The 26854-nt window shown below is 43.8% G+C and overlaps 1 protein-coding gene across 3 annotated transcripts in view; it reads left to right on the top strand.

Annotated features, from left to right (window-relative positions):
• The window catches only part of LOC111155370 (LYN proto-oncogene, Src family tyrosine kinase), a 117099-nt gene extending 102281 nt beyond the window's left edge, over positions 1-14818 (top strand). For all 3 annotated transcript variants that reach the window (XM_022515516.1, XM_022515514.1, XM_022515515.1), the window contains exons 11-13: positions 1245-1398; positions 4116-4247; positions 13340-14818. In XM_022515516.1, the coding sequence (XP_022371224.1) occupies positions 1245-1398; positions 4116-4247; positions 13340-13542 (489 nt within the window). In that variant the 3' untranslated portion in view covers positions 13543-14818. The remainder of the gene's footprint in view (positions 1-1244; positions 1399-4115; positions 4248-13339) is intronic.
• Positions 14819-26854: the final 12036 nt, after the last annotated feature.

The raw sequence follows: 26854 nt of genomic DNA, 5'->3' as shown, positions 1-26854 counted from the left end.
AGCACTGAAAACCCAGCGCATTTCCTGAAGAACTTTCTGAGAAGCAGTCTGGTGACAAGGTTGAGGGTTCCAATAGGTACACGTGAAGACTGACAAGGTCCAAGGGGCGGCCTCTGCCCTGAGGCAGGCATGACAGAAGTGAGCCCGCGGAACAGCAGGAAAATACGACGGGGCTCTGATCAGTAGGGGCGGATGGTTTTCTTATGAATCCACCATTGAGGGTGGGCAGAGAGTGAAGAGAAATCAGCCAAGAGGAGTTCAGGGAAGGCCTTGTGGGCAGAAGGTAAATGTAGGGATTGGCCAAGGGGAGGTGAGAAAGGCGGTGTGGGGGAGGGTCCAGGAGTAGCACAGCCAGGAAGCAGCGCTCCCTACAAAGCAAAGCAGCAGGGCCTCACTGAAAGGAGCTGTGAAAGGAGGGCACCAGTGGGAGAAGTCAGGTCCTCCGAGCTGAGACTGCCGGAATTTGACGTAGAATCCAGATGAATACACTCATTCCTCTGTGACAGAATCCTAATTAGAGCTGCCTTGTCACTGCTCACCAGAGCTGGGGACATCATTCTTTCCTTCCTTCCTTCCAGATCTTTATCTTTATAATTGGGTAATGTGCTCCCTAAACATTGCTTTTTGATTTCCTTAAAAACCCAATTTTCTAGCATGCAATGAAGGAAGAGTCTCACCTCCCCTACTTTATGGTTCTGTTTAAATCTTGGATGCTTTCCTGCTGTCCTGCTTTGTGGTCAGGGTGAATCTGTTCCTTCTGGAACATGGAGCAGAGAGAACTCAGAGAACCGGTTCTGCGGGCTGCTGTTGATTAACCAGCCCGCATGGATGCTGCTGACCAAGGACATCCTGTCCTTGATACCCCAGTCACTTAATTCGTATTAGCATGTCGCCTTCTCCAGCTCTGTTTTCTCATTTGAAACACTGGGATCATGATACCTGTGTATCTCCGTGCAAGAATTTAGTAGGGTCTTAAAAAGAGCCCCCTCAGTTAGAAAATGTCAAGGCATGCAGCTGTGTGAAAAATCACATTGAGATGTGACCCCTATATTGGAGATTTGGGGTGGGGGCAGCTCTTTTAAAAAGGACTCAAAATATTAATTGTAATGTACCTACTGTGCTTAAAACTTGGGATGAACAATCCATGAAAGGTTTCAGGAACTCGTACATATTTTGGTTTTCCTTGATGGTCCTCCGTGATAGCCGACCCTAAACTGAAAATGAGAGCCTCTTTCTGGTTTCAGATTGCAGAGGGAATGGCATACATCGAGAGGAAGAACTACATTCACCGAGACCTACGAGCGGCTAACGTTCTGGTCTCTGAGTCACTCATGTGCAAAATTGCAGATTTTGGCCTTGCTCGAGTAATCGAAGACAATGAGTACACAGCAAGGGAAGGTATGGTGTCCTCACCGTCTTTACTATCTTTACATGTTTTGTTACTTAGTTTTGTTTTTGTCTGTTCTTTTTTGTTTTTTTACAAAGCAGTTACAGTAGTCATCCTTAAAAAGAACTCATTTGGCAAAATGTTCACAATGGACCATAGTTGTTGTTTGTGGGTTTGTTCTCATATCTGTTCTTAGAAATTACTCTCCTGATTAACTCCACATACTGTTTGTAAAGTTTACAGATGTTGTCATTTGTATTTCACTTAAGCAAAGGAAAACAAAAAGAGGTTTGGCAAGTTCAGAATTCTTTGTTTATATTGTATGTTCAAGCTTTTTACCCAAACAATGAAGTACACTGTTCCTAACTGTAGAGAAGACATTTGCAACAATAATTCTGTATCCTGTATTCTGGCCTTTTTATTGCAAATTAAAACTCGGAAATTATCACATACAGAGAAGTAAATGTAATGCACTCCTTTATTTAACCATGTTCCATATTCCACACATATTAAAACACACAGAGAGGGCGCCTGGGTGGCTCAGTAGGTTGGGCATCTGCCTTCGGTTCAGGTCATGATCCCAGGGTCCTGGGATTGAGTCCCACGTTTGATTTGTTTAGCATCTCTTGTGCCCATCATGTTTCAGGCGGTTCTCCTCCTGCCTCAAGATTGCATTCTCTTAGGTGGGTGACAGCTTGTTCTCAGCAAAAAGGCAGGTGAAGAAAAACAGTTTGAGGAGGGGGAGTGAAAAATAATAGCTAAAATGTAGTGAGTAGTTGCAGTATGGCGGTTACCATTCTAAGTGGTTTTCTTTCTCTCTTTTTAATTTTAAAGATTTATTTATTTATTTTAGACAGAGGGAGAGAGCACAAAGCAGGGAGGGGCAGAGGGAGAGGGAGAGAGAGAATCTCAAGCAGGCTGCCCACTAATCGTGGAAGCCAACATGGGGCTCGATCCCAGGACCCTGAAATCATGCCTTGAGCCAAAGTCAGGAGTCAGATGCTTAACTGACTACGCCACCCAGGCGCCCCTCTAAGTGGTTTTTATACGTTATCTCATTTATGTTTACAATAACCCTATGTAATAAGCCCTATTGTTGTTGCTGTTATTATTATCATTCCCACCTTATAGGTGAGGCCACAGAGATGTTCAGCGGCTTCTAAGGTCTGATAGTAAGAGGGAGAGCCAAGAACCAAACCCAGGAGATGTAGCCTCAAAGTTCACCAGCTGGAACATAGTCCACTGGCTCTGTTGAATTAGAGAAGCCTGGTGCCTCACAAAAATAACTTAACTATTCTTTTTTTTCTGAAGATTCTATTTAGTTACTTGACACACAGAGAGAGCACAAGTAGGCAGAGTGAGCACAGACAGAGGAAGAGGGAGAAGCAGGCTCTCTGCTGAGCAGGAAGCCTGATGCAGGGCTCCATCCTAGGACCCTGGGATCATGACCTGAGCCGAAGGCAGACACCCAACTGACTGAGCTGCCCAGGCACCCCATAACTAACTCTTCTTGGATGAGACAGGTGGCTTAGTGCAGAGATCCTGGGTTCTAGAATTAAATAGTAGCCATTTCAGGCCCACCATAATAATTACCTTATGTTGGTATTTACCCCTGCCACGCATGCAGGTAAACCCACTTAACTCTGGCACCAACCTTAGGGAAGTTATGTCTCCACGTTTTATAGATGAAGGTGCCGAGAACCCCCAGAGACAGTAGTAAGTGGCCTGCCAGGTTCACACCAAGTTGTGTGACCGCACCCCCCCCAACTAGGGCCACCCTGGAGCCACCCTGCCCCATCCCCCCACCCTGCCCCCTGCTGCCACCCACCCATGCAGGGTCAATCCCCAGATCGTGCAACAGTGAGTACCCTACATGCTGTACCTAGCAGGTCCATGAGGCTGTCTGCTGTCCTTATTGATCTTGTTCAGATTTCCAGTTTGGGTCTAACACCACAAGAAATTCTAAAGCAAAGACCTAATAAAGGCAAGCGTGTTTAAAATCTTTAAAAATGGTTGGTGGGAGCCTAACCTTTCCAGCATATAGGGATGGCATTCTGTGCCTGAGTCCCTTCCTCACGGTGTCCCTGCAAGTGACCACTGAGCCAGGTTTGTCCCTTAGCCCCAGCTTCTCGTGTGAATCTTGGTGTCATCACTCTCTCTCTCTGTGCAGATCATGATGCTACCCACTTCCTAAAAGTAGTAATGTCTGGGCTCAGCAAGTGAAAGCAGGAGATACCTTAACCTGTGAAGTAGTATCTAAATTTCCTATTGGTATGGGCTTACAGAGATGTCCGAAAGAATGTGTGCATCGAGGTAATTTATATTCCATACAAACATAGTATGGGCTCATTGGAGAACATTTGAACACTGAAGATACATGTTTTAGGGGCTGCTGCTGAGGGACAAATACACAAGCTAAGAACAAATGCCTTTGCATTCTGTGCCATATTCTTTTGTTTAAAGTGGGCGCATTATGATGTCTCTGGGAGGATACATAAGAAACTTTGCTTCTCATAGGGGGAATGCCCAAAAGGGAAACAGGGGAGGGAGGCAACTATTTTCAGTATGGCATTTTTGTGCCATCTCTGTTCTGTGTTATGTGTGTGCACTACCTATTCAAAAGAAATAGTTAAAATTTTCCCCAAAAGAAAGAAAGTATGAAACCCACATGCCCATGACTTTTTTGGTTCGGCTCAGAAGCCCAAGTAAGACATGTCTTCTCCCTTAGGTGCCAAATTCCCCATTAAGTGGACAGCTCCAGAAGCCATCAACTTTGGATGTTTCACGATTAAGTCTGATGTGTGGTCCTTCGGAATTCTCCTGTATGAAATCGTCACCTATGGGAAAATTCCCTACCCAGGTACTGTTTTCTTACCTATTTCCATTCAAGAGGTCTGCAGGAGAAAAAAAGGAAAGTGGCAGGAGGCTTAAAGACATAAACCCATATCCAAAAGCTAAGAGTAATAAGCCCTTTGTTCCAAAAGACCGTCTTGAGTGGAAAGTGTTCTAAAAATGCTTAGACATTTCTCTGCCTTCTTATTTGATTGAGTGCATCTTCTTTTTCCTCCCCTAACGAATTCCATCTCTTAGTGCCCAGAAGGTGCCTGGCCCCGTCATAGGTGTTGCATATACGAGGCAGGATTTCAAGGTTAGACACAGGTGCTTCTCCAAAGCAGGGCACCTGATGAGGGAGGAAACAGACACAGAAATGAGGATTCCCAGTGCTTTTGGATTAGTTTTGAAACTGAGTTTTATACAAAGTACTTTGGAACCTCTGCCTCTTTGGGAAATAACCACCTCTGTTAATCAGCGAAAGGTCTTTCCCATCCCTTACTTAACAAATGTGAGGACATCCATTCAGTGTCTCTAGATTTCAAACACCGAGAGCCCTTGGAGCCAGATTGCACCAGCCCTCCCTTTCACCGGGATCTGTGCCTCAATTTGCAAGAAGGAGGATTCCTCCCAAAGTCTTCTCGTTAATGTTAGGCTTTTTACTAAATTGGTGGACATGATGAATTTAAAATTAAATCTTTAATGGCCAACTCATTCTCTCTTTCGAAAAATATCTGAGGTTGCCGGGCACCTCCAAGGGGTCCCAGCTGCTGCCTTTGAGAGCTGATATTCTAAAGAGTAGGAGGAGGCTGGTAACAGTGAGGCGACAGGCTGTGAGATGGCACAGCACCCTATCGAGTGGGTTAAAGATTAGCAAGGAGGAGGGGGTGTTGCTGGTTTTCTGCTGTGATCCTGGCAGCAGTAGGTTTGAGGAGAGAGCCACAGGGCTGTCTGGGGAGCTGAGCGTCCCGTAGAGGAAACAGCCACTGTATGGGATCCCAAGGCCCCGTGGTTTGGGTCTCGATGAGAATTTGCTGGATGAATGAATGATGTGGTTAAAAACTTGTGGAAAGAGCCTCAGTGTGGCCTTCATGCCCCTGATCACCCTCAGTGCTGTTTGGGGAGGAGCCATAGGGAAGTCGGGGACCAGGGGCCAGCGGGGAGGGGACAGCCTTTGGGTGGCACCTACACAGTGAGTCAACTGTGCCTTGAAATCCCCCTTGTGCCAACACTTCATAATCTGACTGCCACTCTGCTCTGGATGCTGAAATGAATGGAAACATTACTGGAAAATAGGGAAAATCAGGAAAAAGAAATACTTTCTTCATCAGTCCTGATGAATCTGACATTATATATCTAAATCTATAATCTCTATCTGTAAAATAGGGAAAATATTTCTTGATCAGTCCTGATACCTGATATTATGCATCTATGTCTATGACCTATATCTGTCTACAATGATTGTCTGTTCAGATTACATACATAATCCGATATTGGATCAGATAAGCATTTAACTTCATCAGGTGATCTGTGATATTTCTGACATGCTCCAGAACGACACACAAATGATACCCATGAGGCTCAGAGAAGGAGACTCTTGCCCAGAACTGAAAACCACTAGCTCCTGGCAGAGCTGCTTCTGAACCCCAGGCCCTTGTGCCTCCCAAAAACCTTATTCTCATCCACTGTGCTCAATATCCAGGATTTAAAAATGTTTAGGGTAAAAAAAATTGTTTAAAAAAAGAAAAAAGCAGTAGAAAAATGGTAAAAAAAAATAAAATAAAATGGGTAAAGAAGATGTGGTCCATATATACAGTGGAATATTATTCAGCCATCAGAAAGGATGAATACCCAACTTTTACATCAACATGGATGGGACTGGAGGAGATTATGCTGAGTGAAATAAGTCAAGCAGAGAAAGTCAGTTATCATACGGTTTCACTTATTTGTGGAACATAAGGAATAACGTGGAGGACAATTAGGAGAAGGAAGGGAAAAGTGAAGGGAGGGAAATCGGAGGGGGAGATGAAGCATGAGAGACTATTGACTCTGAGAAACAAACTGAGGGTTTTTGGGGGATGGGGGGGTGAGTGAACCTAGTGATGGGTATTAAGGAGGGCACGTATTGCGTGGAGCACTGGGCGTTATAAGTAAACAATGAATCATGGTACACTACATCAAAAACTAATGATGGGGGGCACCTAGGTGGCTCAGTGGGTTAAGCCTCTGCCTTTGGCTCAGGTCATGATCTCAGGGTCCTGGGATTGAGCCCCGCGTTGGGCTCTCTGCTCAGGGGGAAGCCTGCTTCCCCCCTCTCTGTCTGCCTCTCTGCCTACTTGTGATCTCTCTCTCTCTCTCTCAAATAAATAAACAAAATCTTTAAAAAAAAACTAATGATGTACTGTATGGTGACTAACATAACGTAATAAGTAATACAATCTACTAGCTACCCTGGTAGCTTGTCCTTTAAAATACCATCGGGAGCTCTAGAGTGGTGATGTATTCTGGTCATGAGAAAAGCCTGTAGCATTAGGAGATGCAAATAGAACTGAACAATCCTACTTACATAAATATCAGAGGATTTGATTCATAGGTACCACAGAAATTGGTGAATGATGCCAACACAGGCCATTTCCATCAGTTAGAAAGCTGCAAGTGGGAGAGACCCACTTGCAGATAATTGAGTTATCTGGGCATATTTTCTTTACCCAGAAGAGTGCTGGATATGTTAAGTTTGGGTTTTTTTTTTTTTAAGTGGTTTAAAAACCATATGCCTAGCTTTGCAACATAATGGAAATAAGAGAGAGGAGGGGACAAAACAAAGAGGAAATAAGGAAAGCAAATATAAAGTGAACATGTATTTTTTAAAGGAAATAAAAGACTAAAAGATGAAATATACCAAGATGTTACTATCCTTGGGCAATAAGATGATAGGTTTTATTAATTTTCTTTTTGATAAGCTTCTGAAGTTTCCAGTTTTAATTTTTTTCTAATTTTTAAAAAATTATGTCTTTATTAAATATTTCAGCTCATCCTTAAGTAATATACATGCTTCAAAAAAATCAGGTAGTACGAAATTACTTTTAATGAAAAATTGCCTCCCTGGCTTCATGCTCCTCAAAGGCATTTACTTTCAGGAATTTTAGTTATTTGTTTTAATATTTGTTGCTCAGAATTCAAAACATTATACTATTATCTCTTAAGTAAAAAAATTTCCCATTTTATGTATCATTAAGAGTATGATCCCATGGTTCTAATTCAAGAGATACAAAGAAATATATGGTGGAAGTGGTGTGTCTTTTATTCCTCATCTCCACTCACCCCTCCTCCCCTTGCCCCCATTGGAACCCTTATTATCACTTTATGGCGAATTGAACAGAAACATTCTAGAAATATCCATGGAGGCACAACTAGAGGTATACCAAATACACATGTTGGCTGGTTGCCAAAACTGATATCTCCAATGGAGAGCAAACTTCTGGGAATAAGAGAGTAAAATACACAATTTTGTCAGTGAAAGTTACCTGTCAAAATTCTAGTAGTCAAATACTAAATATGGGACAGTAGAGGGTAGGAGTGTCATTTCCCATTTGCAGTCCTCTGTGTTGAAATAGATTAGTCAAACAGGTACATCTAATATCCTGAGCTTCTGTACACACCAAATGTAATTCAGGAGAAGTCTTTTTCTTTTTTTCTTTTTTTTTTTTTTTAAGATTTTATTTAATTATTTGAAAGAGAGAGAACATGAGAGGAGAGAGGTCAGTGGGAGAAGCAGACTCCCTGCTGAGCAGGGAGCCCGATGTGGGACTCGATCCTGGGACTCCAGACTCATGACCTGAGCTGAAGGCAGTTGCCCAACCAACTGAGCCACCCAGGCGCCCCCAGGAGAAGTCTTTTTCTTAACACATTTTTTAGAAAGAGGCCTGTACCTATCAATCATAATTTGGGCAAATGCTTTGTTTTCAACTACTGTAGTCCATTTCAATAATTTTCTGTTGAGTTTTAAAATCTTTAGTTTCCCCCCACCCAGGCTCAAAGCTATGAGGAATCCTATTCTTAAGGCTTCTCTTGTTCTCATTGGTAAGTGAGCACAGAATGAGTAAAGACAGCTCATCATGGTTGCTGCTATACATGACTTTGGAGTTGGTCCTCATGAAAATTTGAGGCATCAGAGTTAGTATTCTGCTTCTAATTCATACTTGGGACTTTGTCCAAATAGGACTTTTTCTTGAGAGACTCATGACCTAGATAAAATTAAATTGCTAAGTAGGTACCATTATCAATTTTGCTTATGTTGTGAATACTAGTACACCAACCTTTCGCCTAGAATTTTAAACAAATTCCTGCCCTGGATCTGGCTTCTTGTGCAGCTGGGCCAAAGTGGATGGCTTCTGAATCCTGTCCTGTGTCTTGGATCCTGTTTCTTCTGTGGAAGAACTCAGCATCTCTCTTTATGCCTGAACTTTCACTGGTCGTTGTTATGTTAGGCTGGGTACTTGTTTTGTCCCTTCTAATTGGAAACCTGTAGCCATGAATTCTGGGAAGTTTGAAGATATCTTCTTCTCCATTTTCTGTTCTCTGAGTCCCATGCTGGAAGGTGGAAGCCGCTCTGAGTCTCCTGTCTGCTCTTCTGTTTCTCTTACTCTGCCCTTAGTACTGCTCGAAGGCTTATCTCCTCACCCTTCCTTTGATGAGATGTTTTATGGGAATGAGGGTCTGTGGTGGTCCCCGGCATCCTTGTTAGCGCCCTCCTGGGTCAGCGTCTTCCAGGTCCTGCCTGTGGGGGACGAACCTGGCTGTCAGCAATCTGGAGGTGCACTAGGGAGGGGGCGTCAGTGTCTTTCGTTGTTGTCATTGTATTTTTTTATTGTAAAATATACACAGAGTAAAATGTATGGTTCAGTAGCAGTAAACATACTCACATTGGTACACAACCATCCTCACTCCTAGTTTCCCCAACTTTCTCATCATCACAACCTTAAACTATAACCATAAATCAATTACTCCCCATTCCTCTACCCTCCAGCCACTGGTACCTTCTATTTTATTTTTTGCGTCTGTGAATTTGACAACTCTAGGCAGCTCCTCTAAGTGAAATCATACAGTATTTGTCCTTTCGTGTCTGACTTCTGTCCCTGAAGGTGGTGTCGTCAAGGTTCATTCAGGTTGTGGCGTGTGTTAGAAGGGTCTCATTTTTTCCATGTTCTGCCTTTCTCCATCCCACACTTGACTTTTTTCCATCCCACACTTGACTCCACCTCCACTGGCATTCCTGAGCGGGGGTGGGATGGGGGGTGGGGTTCGTCTCCTGCAGGTTCCCTGGCGTTAACCTGGGGCACCTACCAGGTGGGTTCTGGGTACAGTCTGTCTGCAGCCACCAACCTCTCCCTTCACTCCATGGTGTGGCTCCATGGGGACCCTTCCCAGGGCAGGGTGAAACATGCGGCCTGTTGCTGGGGTTCCTCTCTTGATGGCACTTCAGTTTCACGTTCCTCTTCTTGGCTCAACCCACTTCTACCTCTGCATGACACCAAAGATGGAGTTTAAGTTTTTGATTTTTGTTCTCATGGTTTTAGGATGAATTAAAGGGGGAAAAGGAGGGGAGGCCAAAGATCCTTACCTCACTAGCTTAAAAGCAAACTATGATAATGTCCATATATGAATTTTCTGAGGAATATAGAAGGGATCTTTGTGGTTGGGGGTTTGTTTTACTTTGCTCTTACAAAGAAAAAGGAGGCTTGAAAGTGACACAATTTTCTGAAGCTTCATGTCTTCTCTGGCTGTTTCTTCCCAGACGTGTCCAGCATCTTAGTAACACGTGTAAATTGGAATCAGGGAACTCATCTTCTGTAAGTGCTTACTTTGATCACAGGCAGTACTCAAAACAACATTGAAAAAATCGCCTTTTTGGAAGTACTACCGGATGGGAAACTATGTCTCATGGCAGCCCCTACTTCTTGCTCTCACACACAAAAAGGCCCCTTGTCTCTAAAGACTTTCTTTCTGGAGCTGCTGGATTCCCATCCAGAGGAGAGTTGCTCACTCTCTATTTCTTTTCTCTTCTCTGCCGTACTGCACTTTTCTCCTCCCTGTGCTCCGTCACCAACTTCTAGTCTCTGCTAATTCCTATCCACTCCAGATTTCACTTCCTGCTCCCCACCGACCTCCCTCTTCTGGGGTATCTCCCCCATTGGGCTGTGAGCCATTTGTGGACAACGCTCAGTCTTCATCGTCTTTGTATCTGTCAGAGCTTAGTGTTAGCCTGTGTCCCATAGTAAGCGCTCAGGAAATGCTTGTGGAGAGAATGGGGGCTAGAACATGAAACTGCTTGCTTTTCTGATCACCAGCCAGTGGGTGTTTGCTTTCTTTAATCTAGCAACAGAGCAATGACCAAGTATCAGGTTTAATCTTAGGGTTTGGTTGAGGTCTCCCTCCCCTTCTCTTTCTTTCTTCCATAAGACTTGTCACTTAATAGCCTTATTTACTCAGGCATTCAGATTTCTTTCTTTCTAGTCCTCTTACCAAGTCAGATTCCCCCAGACAGGATGGAGCACACCTGGACTTTATCTGCACCATGGAGAGTCCTGCAGAATTAGGAAAACATATGAGAATGAGGAAGGAGAAATCTGCAGTGGGACAAGGCCGGGGTGGGGCTAGAAAAATCATCTCAGCTGGGGGTTCTCTAGGCGGAAAGTGAAAGAGATATTCCAGAAGTTGGCCATCGAGCTGCCATTTTCTGTCATCTTGAATGTTAGTCTTCCTCCCAGGATCCCAGAGCTTCACCCAGTGCCCATGTAAAAGCAAATAGAGGGATTTCACCTGACATTTATCCAAGTGAGCAGGGTTCATGGCAAGAGCCAGAGCTATGCTGAAACCACATACTTTCTGGAGACTGGAACCCCAAATGAAGAAAGGGCTGCAAATCAGTCTCTTGGCTTCAAGCAATGAGAATAAATTGAAGTCTTTTCGTTAGAACATTCCAGTTACACAAATATCTGAAGATTGTGGTTCAGAAGACTTCAGCAAAATTAATTCACCATGTAAACAACTTTCAAGAGATTTCCTCATTTATCAAGTTTGCTTGGAACTTTCCATTTCAAAAAAGAAGGACTCTTCCAAGACAGAAGTAATCAGGTCTTCTTTCTAGGGTTAGGGTTTAAATCTAGGCAGGGCCTTCAGTCACTGTTCTTAGAAAAAGAAAGCTTAGTTAAGGGCAGAGGAGTTCAAAGGTCACTGATCATGCCCCATGGTTAAGAAATAAACAGAAACCCCACTCCACAAATAGAATAAAAGTTTCACAAAATCTCACTAACTCTCACTATGTGCGGTGCATTCTGGTCTTTGCTATTTCATTTTGTTTTGATTTATTTTTAAGAATACTGGTAGCTGCCTAAAAAATCAATTTGTTGATCTCAAATGGGTAGTGACCCACAATTTGAGAAACACAGATTAGAGGATAAATTCAAAAGAAGGCTCTGTTTCAAATCTAGTAAAATAGCTATCTTTTAGAATCTTCCCAGTGACCACCAGTGGTAAAAATCTATGGCTGTGGAAAGGAAATTGATTGTGGTAAATGGAATTCTCCATGTACCAGTCATCAGACATATTCTGCCTGAAAATACGCTGCATGTAATACCTTTTTCCCTACAGAATAAGGTATCCACAAAACACACAAAACATGCAGATGTGGGTAGGTCCTGCTGAACCACTAAATGAGCATATTCCTCTGTCCCATTTTAATCATGGAGGAAAATGATCTTTTTTTCCCCCTTAAACCTGTTCTTGATATCAAAGGTGGACATTTCAGCTTCTGAACTACCCTGAGTCATTTGACCATATTAAAAGCTGCCCTTCATTACCAGTCCTCTTGTAGAGCTCAGTAAGAATAATGAACACCCCACTTCCCTCACTGGGTGTTGAGAACACTCATATCCAGAATCAGTGTGAGCTCTGACTCTGGCCTGTATTGAAGACTTTGTAGGGGACAGGTTTTTTTGTTGTTGTTTTTTTTTTGTTGTTGTTTTTTTTTTTTTGTAGGGGACAGTTTAATGATTGGGACATAATCCATTGGACTAGCTGATTTAAAGATTTTGACTTCTTCTAGTAAACTTACAGGAGAAGCTGATTTAAAATATATATATATATTGGTATGAGATAACGTATGTGAAGATGATTTTTTGGTATGTGTATTGCAGGTAGAAGCTGGAAACAATACTACAAAAGGAATTAGATTGAGGGTTAGGATTGGGTTTGAGTAGTTCATCTGAGAGTCAGTCAAGTTCATTATGCTTCTGCCATTAGAACCTGCTCTGTCTTCTACTTCCCATTTGGCCTGTTCTCACTCAGACAAACAATACTGTCTTGATCCCCTTCATACTAAAATTTACATTATTTAGTTGCTCACAGATGTCTCCTTAGCCTCCCTATCCATTTGTGAGGGCTGTCATAACAAAATACCACAGACTGAAAAGTTCAAATTAATTTTCTCACAGTTTTGGAGGCCAGACATCTGCGACAAGTTGTTGGCAAGTTTGGCTTTTCCTGAGGCTCCTTGTTGGCCTATAGATGGCCACCTTCTGTCTGTGTCTTCACACGGGCATTTCCTTGGTGCCCACACAATGCCCACACATCCCAGGTCTCCGTGTCCTAATCTCTTCTTCTATGGACATCAGTCAGATTGGGTTAGGGTCCACCCTCAAGGCCTCATTTTAACTTGATTACCTCTTTAAAAACCCTATCTCTACAGGCAGTCATGCTCCAAGGCTGAGGACTGAGGAGTTCACAGTTCTGAGGACTCCCAACATATGAATTTATGGGGGGCGGAGCACCATTCAGCCCATAACCACCTCTAAAGCTTGCTTCAAGTATGGATGCCAGATGGGGTGCCTGAGTGGCTCAGTTGGTTAAGCTTCTGCTGTCAGCTTTGGCCCTGATCTCAGGGTCCCGGGATTGAGTCCCTCCTCAGGGAGTCTGCTTCTCCTTCTGTGCTCACTCTCGCTCTCTCTCAAATAAGTAAAATTTAAAAAAAAAAAATGAATTCGGGATGTGAGGATCAGAAAGCCCACTGCAACGCTCTGACCCTGGGTCAGATTTCTCAATGGTACATTTCTTTTGCTTTAGGGAGAACTAATGCCGATGTGATGACCGCCCTGTCCCAGGGCTACAGGATGCCCCGCATGGAGAACTGCCCAGACGAGCTCTATGACATCATGAAAATGTGCTGGAAGGAAAAGGCAGAAGAGAGGCCAACATTCGATTACTTGCAGAGCGTCCTGGATGATTTCTACACTGCCACGGAAGGGCAGTATCAGCAGCAGCCTTAAAGCACAGGAAGACTCATGGCCATTCACTGGGACGGCTGCCTCCTACAAAAAGAAGACAGAATAATCCCTGGTTGCGCTAGGATCTCACGCAAGTGGACCACCCACCATCCCTGCTTCCTGAAAGTGAGGCTAGGTTACTCAGGAAGGACACTCTCGATATGGAAGAAAAGTATTCTCGTTCTCATTGGCTGATGCCCACTGACTGCCACTTGGACCCGTCCCAGCTGGCAATCTTGCTTTTCTCAACCACATCTGCAGACAGCCTTCTGAGAAGAAAACACTTGTTCTGTCCAAAATGCACCCACCCTGGCCTCTTGTTTACAGCTCAATGTGTGACTCTGAGGTTCAGAGGCCATTGCAGTGAATCTCAAATAGTAACAGACTTAAACTCATTTATAAAAGTCAAATAACCAGATGCAAATCATGACCCTTCTTTGCATTTTCTCTATGCTTTGGCTTATCTGTTAAAAAAATTACTAATCCAATCTGTTAATTTTGCAGGTGAAGTCTGAACCTTAAAATGGTCTCTCCCAGATTTCGGTGAGGTCCCCTCCCCCTGAAATCTGAGACTGTTAAACATTTTCCTTCCGTGGAGACTGCTCAGGAACCCCACACATGAAGCAGAACAGCCACAGGGCTCTTTCTGGTCTGTCCTTGTAGAAATGTCCCTTGTGAGCATGCAGAGCTGCTGTGTGTCCCAGCGTGGACCCCGCCGACAGCCAGGGCTGGCCCAGATCTCTCAGGACAGGGACCAGGGCCTCGGGAACGGCTGTACCCTAAGAAGGAATATCTTTAACAGTCCACCTTTTCAATTCCACAATTTCTTATATAGACACTTTCTTGACAGTTTACTTTGGGAGAGTAATAAGATTCTAATCTCTGCAGGGCCTCTTGGGTCCTTAAAAATGTAAGAATTTTCTTTATTGCTTCCAATGATTTGAACGTTATTTTAATGATGAAATGTTAATTTTAGTTGTACTTGAGAAAAGTAAAAATGCGATCTTTGGGTCTATTTTTGTGATTCAGCAATCTTTTCTAAATTGTGTAAGGCATGTGTGAGATTATTTATACAAAGATATGAAAGCAGAATAAGTGACTAATGAGGCTGGAAAGAGCCCCCGTAACACAGGATACGAGAGGTTCTGTTTACTAAAGTTTTCTACTGTAAGTTTTGAATAGAAAATGCTATGTCACCTCATGTTTCACTTATGCTCTTGTGTATATGCCTAATATTTCTATTTTTTGATTTTATTTTAATACACCTGGCCCAATAACATCTCGAGCTTTTTCCTTGTGTTTAACATTTTCAGTTATCATCATCATAAAAATGAATATCATTTGGGGGAAATGGGAGGGGATTCCATATAGTTACACTGTTACACTGTTTAAAGAACTTGTACAAGTTCTACCTCCATCCTTTGATCAAAAAAAAAAAAAAAGAAAGAAAGGAAGGAAGGAAGAAAGAAAGAAAAAAAATGAAAACCAGGAGTTGACAGCCTGAATATCCCTTAATAGGGCCAAATAGGATTTGTTTTCAAATAGGCTTAACAGGCGTCATTAGGATTTCATTTTATGTGTGTTGCCTAGGTGTGGGTACCTAGAGGAAGGGATAAAATATTCTACTGTTCCCTAGATTTTCACCTATTTTCCTGTGCATTTTTTTAAATGCCCTTCCTTAAAATATTCTGAAGTTCTTGATTCACAAGTGCCACGCTCACGAAGGTAGAATATTATCACCATATGATGTCTGCACAGCTGCTAACTTGATTCACAACAGTCAGCCTTCTGCACACACCCACCTGCTCACATTTCATTTCAGAATCACGCATATGACCTAGCATGTTATGTGGAGAGAGAGTGTAAAGAATCCCTAAGAAGTCTCTAGAAAATTAGTAAGTTTATCTTCACCTTGTTTTACTTCTCTCAATTCTGCTTTCTTTTGCCATTTTCATTTACTTATTTATTTATTTATTTATTTATTTTGACACAGAGAGAGAGAGAGATCACAAGTAGGCAGAGAGGCAGGCAGAGAGAGGGGGAAGCAGGCTCACCACTGAGCAGAGCCTGATGCAGGGCTCGATCCCAGGACCGAAGCCGAAGGCAGAGGCTTAACCCACTGAGCCACCCAGGCACCCCTGCCATTTTCATTCAGCTTTTCCTCTCAAGTCTGTGAGCCTTTCCTCTGTCACCTTGGGCCTCATCACTCCCAGGATGTGCTCCAGCCACGTCATACCCAAGGGACAGCAAGCTCAGTCTCTTTCCTCATCAGGAGGATTCCAGCTTCCTCATGACTGGTGGGCAGAATGAGAGGCTGGGTAGGTGTTTGTGTCACAATAGGGTCGCCGGTGGAGTGCAGAATGCTTGATATCGGCACATCCCTGATCGTTATGGAGGAGTTGAAAGGTAGAATGGCTGCTCCTCTACCCTCTCAGACCCTGCTTTGTGGTTCTACTGTGAGGTGTTTGTGTCACTAAGAAAAAGCTTTCCCATGGATATACTGTGTGCCCAGGCTTGAGAGTCACTGCCTCGCTTTGACCCAACATTGCAAAGTTAACTGCTCAAGGGAAGGCCAGTCCTCTCTTTCCTCAGATGGTTTGGTTGCCACTGGAAGGTGGAAGAGTCCAGGAGGAAGGAAAAGGAGAAAAGTTGCCTTTTTCCCTTCTTACAACCATGAAGCTCACTAAATCTGAGGTAAAACTCATAGGCTTGACAAGGTGTCCTCAGTAGGAGGGACACTCCACAGCCCCTCTATGCAGACCTCCCTGAGTTCTGTCAGAATCACACCGAGAAAGTCCAGGCCTTCTCCTATGGAAGATATTATACTGCAAAAACCTCAATTCCTGTCCCCAAAACATAAAAGAGGTCAATAGAAGAAGGGACTGTATTTATTTACTTACACAGTGGGACAGATTAAGGGCACTGAAATCTAAGTATAAACTCCTTTCCAATGTTGCCAAAGGCAGTTCCCTTTGCTGGAACTGCCTCATTGGGGAAGTAGCTGCTGGAAAAGCAGTCAGCCCTGAAACACCAGCATCTGGTACTCTGGATGGAAGTAAAGCAGATTCTCCTCCCCTCTCCGAGCTCAGGCAACCTTCACCATTATAATGGCAACCCTCCATGGCCAGTTAGCTTCCTGCGTCCCACCTCTCCTCTCTGTGTCTTTGTTTTCTACTTCTGCCTGGTTGGATGGAGGTTCCAGTTCTCTATTAACTACATTTTGACTACCTGAAGTTACTAGGTTAAGAGAAGAGCCTTGACATTTTTCCTGATGGAACCGGCAGTTATAAATACATAAAGCCAACTACACACCCACCATTTGCTCAGTGCTCTCTTTTGCACTTCGGCACTTTATAAAACTGAACCTGTAGGGGCGCCGGGTGACTCAGTGGGTTAAGCCTCTGCCTTCAGCTCAGGTCATGATCTCAGGGTCCTGGGGTCGAGCCCCGCATCAGGCTTTCTGCTCAGCAGGGAGCCTGCTTCCCCCTCCCTCTCTGCCCGCCTCTCTACCTACTTGTGATCTCTCTCTCTCTGTCAAATTAAAAAAAAAAAAAATCTTAAAAAAAACTGAAACTGTAATGCACACCACAACCCTTGAAGGTATGGACAGTGCTACAACTATTTCATGGCTGAAAAATCAGATATAATTTTAATTTTGGAAAAAAAGTCATGCAAGAATTCAACTCACCACTCACACGTTTTAAAAAGACAATGTATAGGGCCACCTGGGTGGCTCAGTTGGTTCAGCGTCTGCTTTCAGCTCAGATCATGATCCCAGAGTCCTGGGATCAAGCCCCACCTTGGGCTCCCTGCTCAGTGGTGAGTCGCTTCTCCCTCTCTCTCTGCCCCACTTATGTGCTCTTGCACTCTCTCTCTCCCTCTCTCTCACTCTGTCAAATAATTTAAAAATAAAAAATAAAAAGACAATTTGTAGAGACTATACCTTTTTTCCTCTTTTCTTTCCTTTTTTTTTTTTTTAAGTAATCTCTGTGCCCAATGTGGAGCTCAAACTCATGACCCTGAGATCAAGATTGCATGCTATACCACCTGAACCAGCCAGGCCCCCTGAGACCACACTTTAGAATAAAAAGGCTTTGATATCATTTATGCTTCATTTTATAACATGAAGTTGTATTAAACGGGTAAAATTTTATTCCAGAAAGTTCTAATGTGACAGATGTATAAGAGGAAAGCCTTCTAATTTAATTTCCTGTGTTTTTATGAATCTAAATACTTTAGGTGGAAGTGAGTGCCAGAAGCGTCACCAGGTTCCCAAGATGGCCACAACGTGATCTTGGGGATTTCACTTACATGTGGAAATAATAGGGGCACTCTTGGTGGCCTCCGTCTCTAGGTCATTGGAAAGATTAGTTAGAAATAATCGGGATTGGCAGTGTTCAGTGTTAACACAAGACTTCTCCAATCAAAGGTGGCTCTATTTACAGCACTCAAAGTAGATACCATGTCACCAAACAGAAAAACAATGCCTAAATTGTTTTGTTTTGTTTTATTTTCACATTTATGTAGGGCTTGGACAAAAGTTCTTAATCCCTCATCTGCTACCCTTAAGGTCAGATGTGTTTCTGATTTCAGATTTGATTTTGTTTTTTATTTAAAAAGTTAATGCAATGGGGCACCTGGGTGGCTCAGTCAGTTAAGTATCTGCCTTCAGCACAGATCATGAACCAGGAGTCCTGGGGTTGAGTACCACATTGGGCTCCCTGCTCAGTGGGAAGTCTGCTTCTCCCTCTACCCCTCCCCCCTGCTCAAGATATCTCTCTCTCTCATGCTCTCTCTGTCAAATAAATAAAACCTTTTAAAAAAAGTTTACTGCAATAAACAGATTGAATATTTGGCAGTAAACCTTCAATGAACATTGGAGAAAAAAACCTTTAGTCAAATAAAACATTTCTACAGAAAAATGCCTGAACTCACACTAGGTGGGAAGAATATAGACTGTAAATAGCTTCAGGTCAAGTTCTGCCATCAAATGATTTCTTAAGAAAAGAAAATCAAACAACAAAAACAAAAAGAACCAATTTGGTTTTCAGAGTTTTTTGGACTTTGGAATTGTAGGTAGGGGATAGTCCTGTACTCTGAGATCTTAAAGAATGTACAAGACCACAGGACCTTTGAGTATCAGTGGTGTGTCCCATTTGGATGGAGGACTTTGGGACTGTGGGTACTCAGAGCCCATTTCCTGCAGCCATGTTCCAAGATGCAGCATAATTTTGAGTCTCTTTGAAACAACACAGTTATGAAAATAATCTCTGCTCCAATTCACCTCAGGGAGGTCTGACACTTAGCAGTTCCGGTGAGGAAAAATACCTAGTGGTTTTAGTTGACCACAAGAGCTACCAAAGGTGGTGTGGTGGCTAAACTAGTTAAGGAGTGTAGGAGTGAGTTCTGTTGGGAGCTCAAAAAGAGCTCCAAACAACAAAAAAAGATGTTCTTTCTTCATCACACACAACTGAGACCATGTGGAAGCATTACATTCAATTCTGAATGCCTGATGGCAAATTCTCAAATCCTCACTGCTCAGGAAAAGTCACTTTGATGTGGGCGAAGGGGTATGCGTGAAAGAACTGGGAGCATGTCAAGTGTGGAAGTCTTCGGGCAGTCGGGGGAGGGGAAGCCACAGCACAGATGTTTTGATGGGAGAGAGAAATGGAATCATTTTAAAACATTTGCTCTGTCCAAGAATTATATTTTGAATCCTACTTTGTAAGACATTCTGAAAGGGGCTCATCACTCCTCCTCTCTTTTCTGTCAACGTACTTCACCTTAAGTAAGATGTTCTGTGGGTTAGTAGTAGTCATTCAATACAGCGCTTTACTGAACACTTCCCTGAGGACAGAGAAGGTAGTAGACGTGCGAGGGACACGGACTGTTAGTCTCAGATTGACAGCTTTAAGGGGGCAAGTACAGGGATGATACAGGGAGTGCAAGAAAACCATCATAAGAGGGGAAAATAGGTTCAGAATAGGAAGAGGATCATTCTGAGGAGAGATGGCAAAGCTGGTTACAGGAACAGGCATGAAGGTAAAGAAAAGAAGCCTTCGTTCTTTAAATAAGCAATCTCTGAGAGGGGCTTTGTGGGGAGTACTGCAGGGTGCTGGCAGGTGGAAAAGAGTCTGCAGGGAGAAGTTTCAGAGAGAGGGTGCAGCAGGACGAGAGCAGCGTGGGAAGCAGCGAATGACAGAGCCCCCCAGACTGGTAACAGTTGGGAGCTCATACTCAAACTTGAGATTGCATCAGAGTCACCTGGAAGGTTCCCCATAACAGATCACTGCCCTCCGCCCTGAGTTTCTGATTCTGGGGTCTAGGTAGGTCTGGAGAGGGACCCAAGAACAGCAGCTGATCTACCTGGGTCTGGACCACTCTTTGAGACCCACTGGAAATGCAGGTTCTCAGCTGCTGGGGAACCTGGTGAATCAGGACGAGGCCACAATGTGGAGAACATACGGAGTCCCAGGTGAGGAGTATGGCTTTTATTTGAGCATGCTTGTGGCTGCCCTACACATTTGGGGGAGCCTCACGGGAGGCAGAGCAGCACGGAGCCGGTGGCCCAGAGACCACGGAGCCACATTGCCTGGCTTCCTAGCCCAGCTCTGTTTATTGTGTAGGGTTGTTATGGGGAATAAATGATGTAATATTTCTTTATGAGTGAGGCACTGAGTCAAGCCGATATGTTTGTGAAAATACAATATGAAATCAAGATGGTTGGTGATCAAGACATTAAAGAAAGAGCCTGGGTGGCTCAGTCGGTTAAGCGTCTGCCTTTAGCTCAGGACATGATCCCTGAGTCCTGGGATTGAGTCCCACATCTTCATCAGGCTCCCTGCTCTGCAGGGAGTCTGCTTGTCCCTCTCCCTTTCCCCCTCCCCCACACTCCTGTTATCTCTTGCTTGCTCTGCTTTCTCTCTCAAATAAATAATAATTTTTTAAAAAAAAATGTTAAATAAAATGCAATGTCAGAAAAGCAGAGCATGAAATCCAGTGGGGGGCGGGTGGATGGGAAACCAACGAGGAGGCTGGTATGGCTGTCCCAGTGGTGGGGAATAAAGCTCGCTGGCTATGACTGGTGTGCTTTGGAAGACAATGCAGATGCAGACCCTCTGAGGGCCTTGCCTGGCACCCCGAGACTGGGTTTCTGATGTGGAATGGGGTGCAGAGATCTGTTCATGTGGCTCTTGTTTTTTAACAACCTCCCTCAACTGTGAGATCTGATTTCAGTATTCAAATTATAACCTTGATCAACTCAAGTAGGGAGTTGGATTTTGGAGGTGGTAACTGTTACGGGTCGAATTGTGTCCTTCCAAACTGGTGTGTCGAAGTCCTAACCTCCAGTACCTCAGAACCCGATCTGATTCAAAAATAAGGTTGTTGCAGACGTAGTTAGTCAAGCCAAGAGGGCTTTATCAGTAGGTCCCTAAATCAATAGAATAGCCATCCTTACAAAAAGAACATCCCAGGAAGAAATAGATCACACATAGAGGGAGGATTATGTCAGCAGCCTGGGGGATAAGACCATCCAGAAGCCCAGGAGAGAGGCCTGGAACAGCTCCTCCCCTCACACTGTCTGAAGGTACCCACCTGCCAACACCTTAATCTCAGAATTCTGACCTCCAGCACTGGGAGGTGATACGTTTCTCTTGTCGAAACCCAGTCTGTGGCCCCTTGTTATCACAACCCTAGAAAATTAATGTATCAGTCTTGTGAAATTATAAGAGTGGCTGATAAAAGGGAAAACTGTGGAAAACACAAATGGGGAGAATCTGCAGTCAGGGAGAGGAGAGCTAGGCCAGCAAACCAGACAAAGAAGTGTCTGCTAAGGCAGGAAGTAGGAGAGCTAACCTGGTAAGTCGTCCAGAGTCCAGAAACCCAGCAGCAGTTTGTTTCAAAATGTAGGTTTTTTAGTTAGTGTACTCCAGCGTAGTGAGGCCAACAGATGAGGAGACAATTGCCATTGAAAAGATAGTTGGGGTGGGGTCTCAGTCAGTTGAGCGTCAACTCTGGGTTTCTGCTCAGGGATGTGAGATCGAGCCCCATGTCAGGCTCCACATTCAGTGCAGACTCTGCTTGAGATTCTTCCCCTCTGCCCCTCCCCCAAGTCACACATTCTCACGCTCTCGCTCTCTCTTTCAAGTAAATAAATATATGTTTTTTTTTTTTTTAATGGAGGAAGATAAAAAAGAGGACAGAGCAGGTAGGTGTTTTGTCTCAACAGGAGCAGAAGCTCCCTGAGTCAAGACTCGTGCCCCACTGGTACCCCATCCCGAGTGCCCAGAAGAGCCCTTTTAAACTCCAGCTGCATCTGGAAAGTGGTGGGGGAGAAAGGATTGCAAAGAGTTAAAGAGAAGGGGGTGAAAGGATGTTCCCCATGAGCTAACAGGGAAGGAGACAGAGGGTGAAGTGGCTGGGGCATGTGGTGGGGGCCCAGCTCATGGCTTGGTTAATCCAGCCGAAGAGGCAGCAGTGCAATGTCCTGGCTGATGCAAGTGAGCGATGAAGACAGTAAGCAGGGTTCAGAGGAGCTGAGGTGAGTGCAAAGAAGGAGAGGGCCGAGAGGATGTCCTGCCCTACAGAGTCGCCATGCATCCTGGCTCACCCGGGAGAAAACCCCGCAGAGCTCTGAGCCACCTGCCCCTCGGAGCCTGGCTGCTGTGCTCTGCTCCACCTCCAAGACAGAGCTCCTGCTCCAGCCCAAGGTATGCTTCTGGTCTAAAGAATGCAAAGCAACCGAGGACTGTTGTTAAAGCTGTATGCATGAGTCCGCGAGAGCTGCCATCACAAAGCACCACCAACTGGGGGCTTGAGCAACAGAAATTTATGGCTCACCATTCTGGAGGCTAAACATCCAAGATCAAGGTGTTGGTAGGTCTGGTTCCTTCTGAGGCCCCTCTCCTTGGCTGGCAGATGCCCGCCTTCTCCCTGTGTCCTTAAGCAGTCTTCCCTCTGCATGCGTCTGTGACCCAATCTCCTTTTCTTATAAAGATACTAGTAATATTGGAATAGGGCCCACCTCATGAGCTCATCATACCTTAATTTCTTCGGTAAAGACCTTCTCTCCAATAACACTCCGGTTTTGAGTTACTAGAGGTTATAGTCAATGTACTTTGAGGGGGACACAATTCAACTGCAACACTCAGTCTGTTCATGGAGAATATGGAGTAAGGAGGTAACCAGATGACATCAAGCTGCATCAAGGGCGGAGAGCAGTTACGATGTCCCTGTTCCCTTATAGAAAGCATCAAAGCCCACACACTGCTTCTGGCCCCTTCTTACAGCCTCAAGGCTCCAGACAGGGGCCCCACTCCCTGGGCCAGGCCTTGGCTTGCCCCACCCTAAGACCCTTTGAACCTCCGCAGCCTTAGTTTGCTCAAGCCTCCTGTGCCCGGTGCTCAGGGTGGTTAAGTAATCAGGGAAGAAATCTATTTGGAAGTGCCTCCCTGTCTGTAGCAGATGACCCAGGCTGGGAGATGGGGAAGGCTGCCTTGTGCAGAAACAGACCTCGTGCTGGAAGCTGAGTTTACTGAGACATGAGGTGCAGGGTGTGGTTTCCAAATGGCGGCTGGGTGGTGCTTAAAAAAAGGACAGTGGGAGCCAGAGAGAAAAAGGAGAGGCGAGAATTGGAGCATAAGCAGTGAAAAGCTGCCATGCTTCAATGTCTTGTCAGGGCTACAAAGGAGCGCCCCACCGGGCACACAGAGCAATGGCCTTGCTGAACCTGCCCCTGGGACCAACTCCCTACTCTCAACCCCCCCACCCCAAGCTTCTGAAGGCTACACCAGAAGGGGGATTGCACTGGATGGAGAGCTCTGGAGCAGCAGTAGGCCAGAGTAATCTCTGATTCTTAGGATGGGAAAACATGTTGGGCGGTGTGATTGCAGCCACAGTCCGGGGTAGGCACACGCACGCGTGCACGGGTGGTAATCATCATCAGTGGCGATCATCTTCCACCGTATATTTATTCCAAGGGACATGTACGTGTGCCAAGCTTTGATGTTTTTAAACATAAAATTATTTCAGAGACAGAATGCTTTCCTATTATTACTTGCCAGAATCTTCAACGGTTGTGGTATTTTGTTGTCAATGTCATTTTAAATGACGTTTATCCCTAAAGAAACCAGAACTTGCAGTTAAGAAATAGGAGTTGATCTCAACTATGGGAAATGTGTAACAATAAGATACCAGCTGTTCACCCATGTATTCCAACCACTAATATTATGGATCATGGGCCATGCTAGGTGCTGGACTAGCTAGAGTGTAGTTCATATTAAAGAACACCTAGACACACACCTCACCCCCATTGCACACACACACACGCGCACACACACACCCCAGAGCGATTCTGTTATCACTTATCTCTCTCAACAGCAGCTTCCCATCTGTCAACAGCTTTAAAAATAGCCAAACCATATTGCAGAGAGCTGCTCGGGCTGTGGGAGGAGATGAAGAAAAGAAGAGAATAAAAAACTTAAGAATCAGCTTAAAACTTTCAACTCCAAAGAGTCAGATAAAAAAGAAAGACTTGGGGTGCCTGGGTGGCTCAGTGGGTTAAAGCCTCTGCCTTCGGCTCAGGTCATGATCCCAGGGTCCTGGGTTCGATCCCTACATCGGGCTCTCTGCTCAGCGGAGAGCCTGCTTCCCCCTCTCTCTCTGCCTGCCTCTCTGCCTACTTGTGATCTCTGTCAAATGGATAAATAAAATCTTAAAAAAAAAAAAAAGAAAGAAAGACTTTCCATCTTTATTAATAATGTAACAAAGAGACCCCTTTAAGGAGAGAATTCCCCCCTATGCAAGCCTCTGGGAGGCATGCTGTGGATTAGAAAATAACGTTCTCTGTCCAGAAGACTAAACTCGCAGCAAAGGAAGATGTGAGAGCACCTCAGGCCCCTCACAGAGCAGAACTTGAAAATGGTGAATCCACACCAGACACATATCCCCAAACCAACATTCAACAATAGGCATGAGGCTTAAAATCTGAGTGTGCAGGGGCATCCGGGTGACTCAGTCAGTGAAGTGTCCGACTCTGGTTTTCAGCTCAGGTCATGATCTCAGGCTTCTGGGATCAAGCCCTACATTGGGCTCTGCACTCAGTGGAGAGTCAGCTTGTCCCTCTCCCTCTGCTCCTCCCTAGTCTCTCTCTCTCTCTCAAATAAATAAATAAGATCTTAAAAAAAAAAAAAAAAACTGAATGTGCAACCCCACGAAGAAACTCCCGTGTTATTGCACCCAGTGATGCAAAACAAGGACTGAACTCTGTCTTGTGGGAATAAAAATAATAATTGTAAAATTTTTTTAAAAGGACAGAAGGAAATCTCATTTCATTCTTTTAATGGATCAAATGTAAGAGTCTGGCTTCTGGTATTTTCTGGGGTTTTCAGGCTACTGTGTTAACTTCTTAATGAACACTGTGGGTAGCACCATAGTGTATAAGTAGAGACCTTAAGGAGAAATACAAATTCTCAGTGGTCTGCCCACTTACGAGGGTGCTGAGAGGGTTACGTGGCCAGTGTTATCCAGGATATAGATTCCTCTCCTACTGGCTTCTTTTGAAAGTTGAAAAAAAAAACTGATTACGCAACTTCCCTGAGTTTCAGCATAGCAATGAGAATATGTGTAGAAAAGGGCAGGTCCCGGACTCTGAATTAGACATCATAGACATGATAAGTCTTCTGTCTCATTAGTCAGCCCATTATGTTGAGATTCTCAACCAGTGACCCCTTGCTTATTGGGATAGTCTTGACAATATTTTTCCCTTTCTTTGAATGATTAGCCTCATACAATTTGCCCAATTTGCAAAATCTAATCGTGAATTAAGAGCTTCAAAAATATTGATGCTATGATTGGACTAAGCTCCACTTCTAGAAATCTTAAATATGTAAAAGTACTTAAGTAACTCGTAGACTCAAACACACTCCTTTCAGCACTATTTATAGTTCAAAAGTATCGAAACTCTCTAAAGAGCTAATTTATTCAGTCCCCATGTATTAAAGACCTGCTATGTATCCAGAATTATGCAATACACTGAGGATATTTATGGGCCAATTTTAATTAATTAAAAAGAAAGGTTAATTGATCTATGTAGAACACTTTAAGTGATATATATTAATGAGGCAGGAAAATGTTCGTAATGTATTGTCAACTAGAAATAACCTAAGGATGAATTATTAAAAAGAACGATTAGACCTATTTGTAATAAAAGAAATGGTGAAAGGTATGTAAAGTAAGAAAGAAGGAAAAGAAGGCTCTTCAGGAGAATACACTCAAGTAATAAAGATTGAATTGTGCTTTGTTTTTTTCTTTTACCTCTCAATTTTCATTATCATCTATTATTTTAATAATGGGAGAGAGAAATACTCAAAGAATAATGGAGCTAAAAACTATTTGTAGACCAAACAAAATCTATTAAAAAGCAAACTGATTGCTTAAAAACAAAACAAAACAAAACCCACAGGAATGGGGACATGTTAAAGGGACACAGGAGCCAACTGAAAGAGCTCCCAGGGGTCGACGCTGGAACAATTTGAGTAACCAAATAAATCAAGAAATACTGGATTATAAACCAGATGGTAAAATAAAACTTCATGAGTCTACACTGGGATAAATAAACAATTCAACAAATAAGTGGAGAAGAGAAAATTTTCCCATGCAGAAGAATTCCAAATAATTTATGTAAGTATTTCACCTTCAAAGAGGTGAGGCATCGCACCTCACTCTTTAAGTGGCTACTGTACAAAACAACTTCCTTCCAAGGAGGACAGTATAGAAAGAGAGGGAAAAGGTAATTTGAGAGTGAAGAAACCTGACAAAGACTGCCTCAGCCAGGTGATAAAGTCAACATTAGCAACAGTGATTAGTCTCTTTGATAGTATGTATCCTTGATAGGATAAAATGGCACTTAACGTCTGTGGTCTTCCTCCCCCAAATATCACTCCAAACTAATCTTTAGGAAACATCGGGCACATTCCAATGCAGGGGCATCTTATAAGATACCCAACCAGTAACATTTCAAAATTTCATGGTCATCAAAAATGAAGACAGCCGGAGAAACTGTCACAGCCAAGGAGCCTACGGAGACATGAGGTCTAAATCTAACACGGTATCCTGAATGGGATCCTGGAGCAGAAAAAGGACATTACGTAAAAACTAAGGAAATCTGAATAAAGTGCGGACTCAGCTTAATAATAATGTGTCAATATCAATTCATTAGTTGTAACTAATGTACCATAGTAGGGGAAACTGGATGCAAGGAATGTGGGAACCCATTGTTGTACTAACTACGAAATTTTTCTGTAAATCTAAAACT

Source organism: Enhydra lutris, unplaced genomic scaffold (assembly GCF_002288905.1).
Source record: "Enhydra lutris kenyoni isolate GAN:26980312 unplaced genomic scaffold, ASM228890v2 scaffoldscaffold41, whole genome shotgun sequence".
Taxonomy (NCBI): Eukaryota; Metazoa; Chordata; class Mammalia; order Carnivora; family Mustelidae; genus Enhydra; species Enhydra lutris.
The sequence above is the reverse complement of the archived record's forward strand: the minus strand, read 5'-3'. Positions and strand labels throughout refer to the sequence as shown.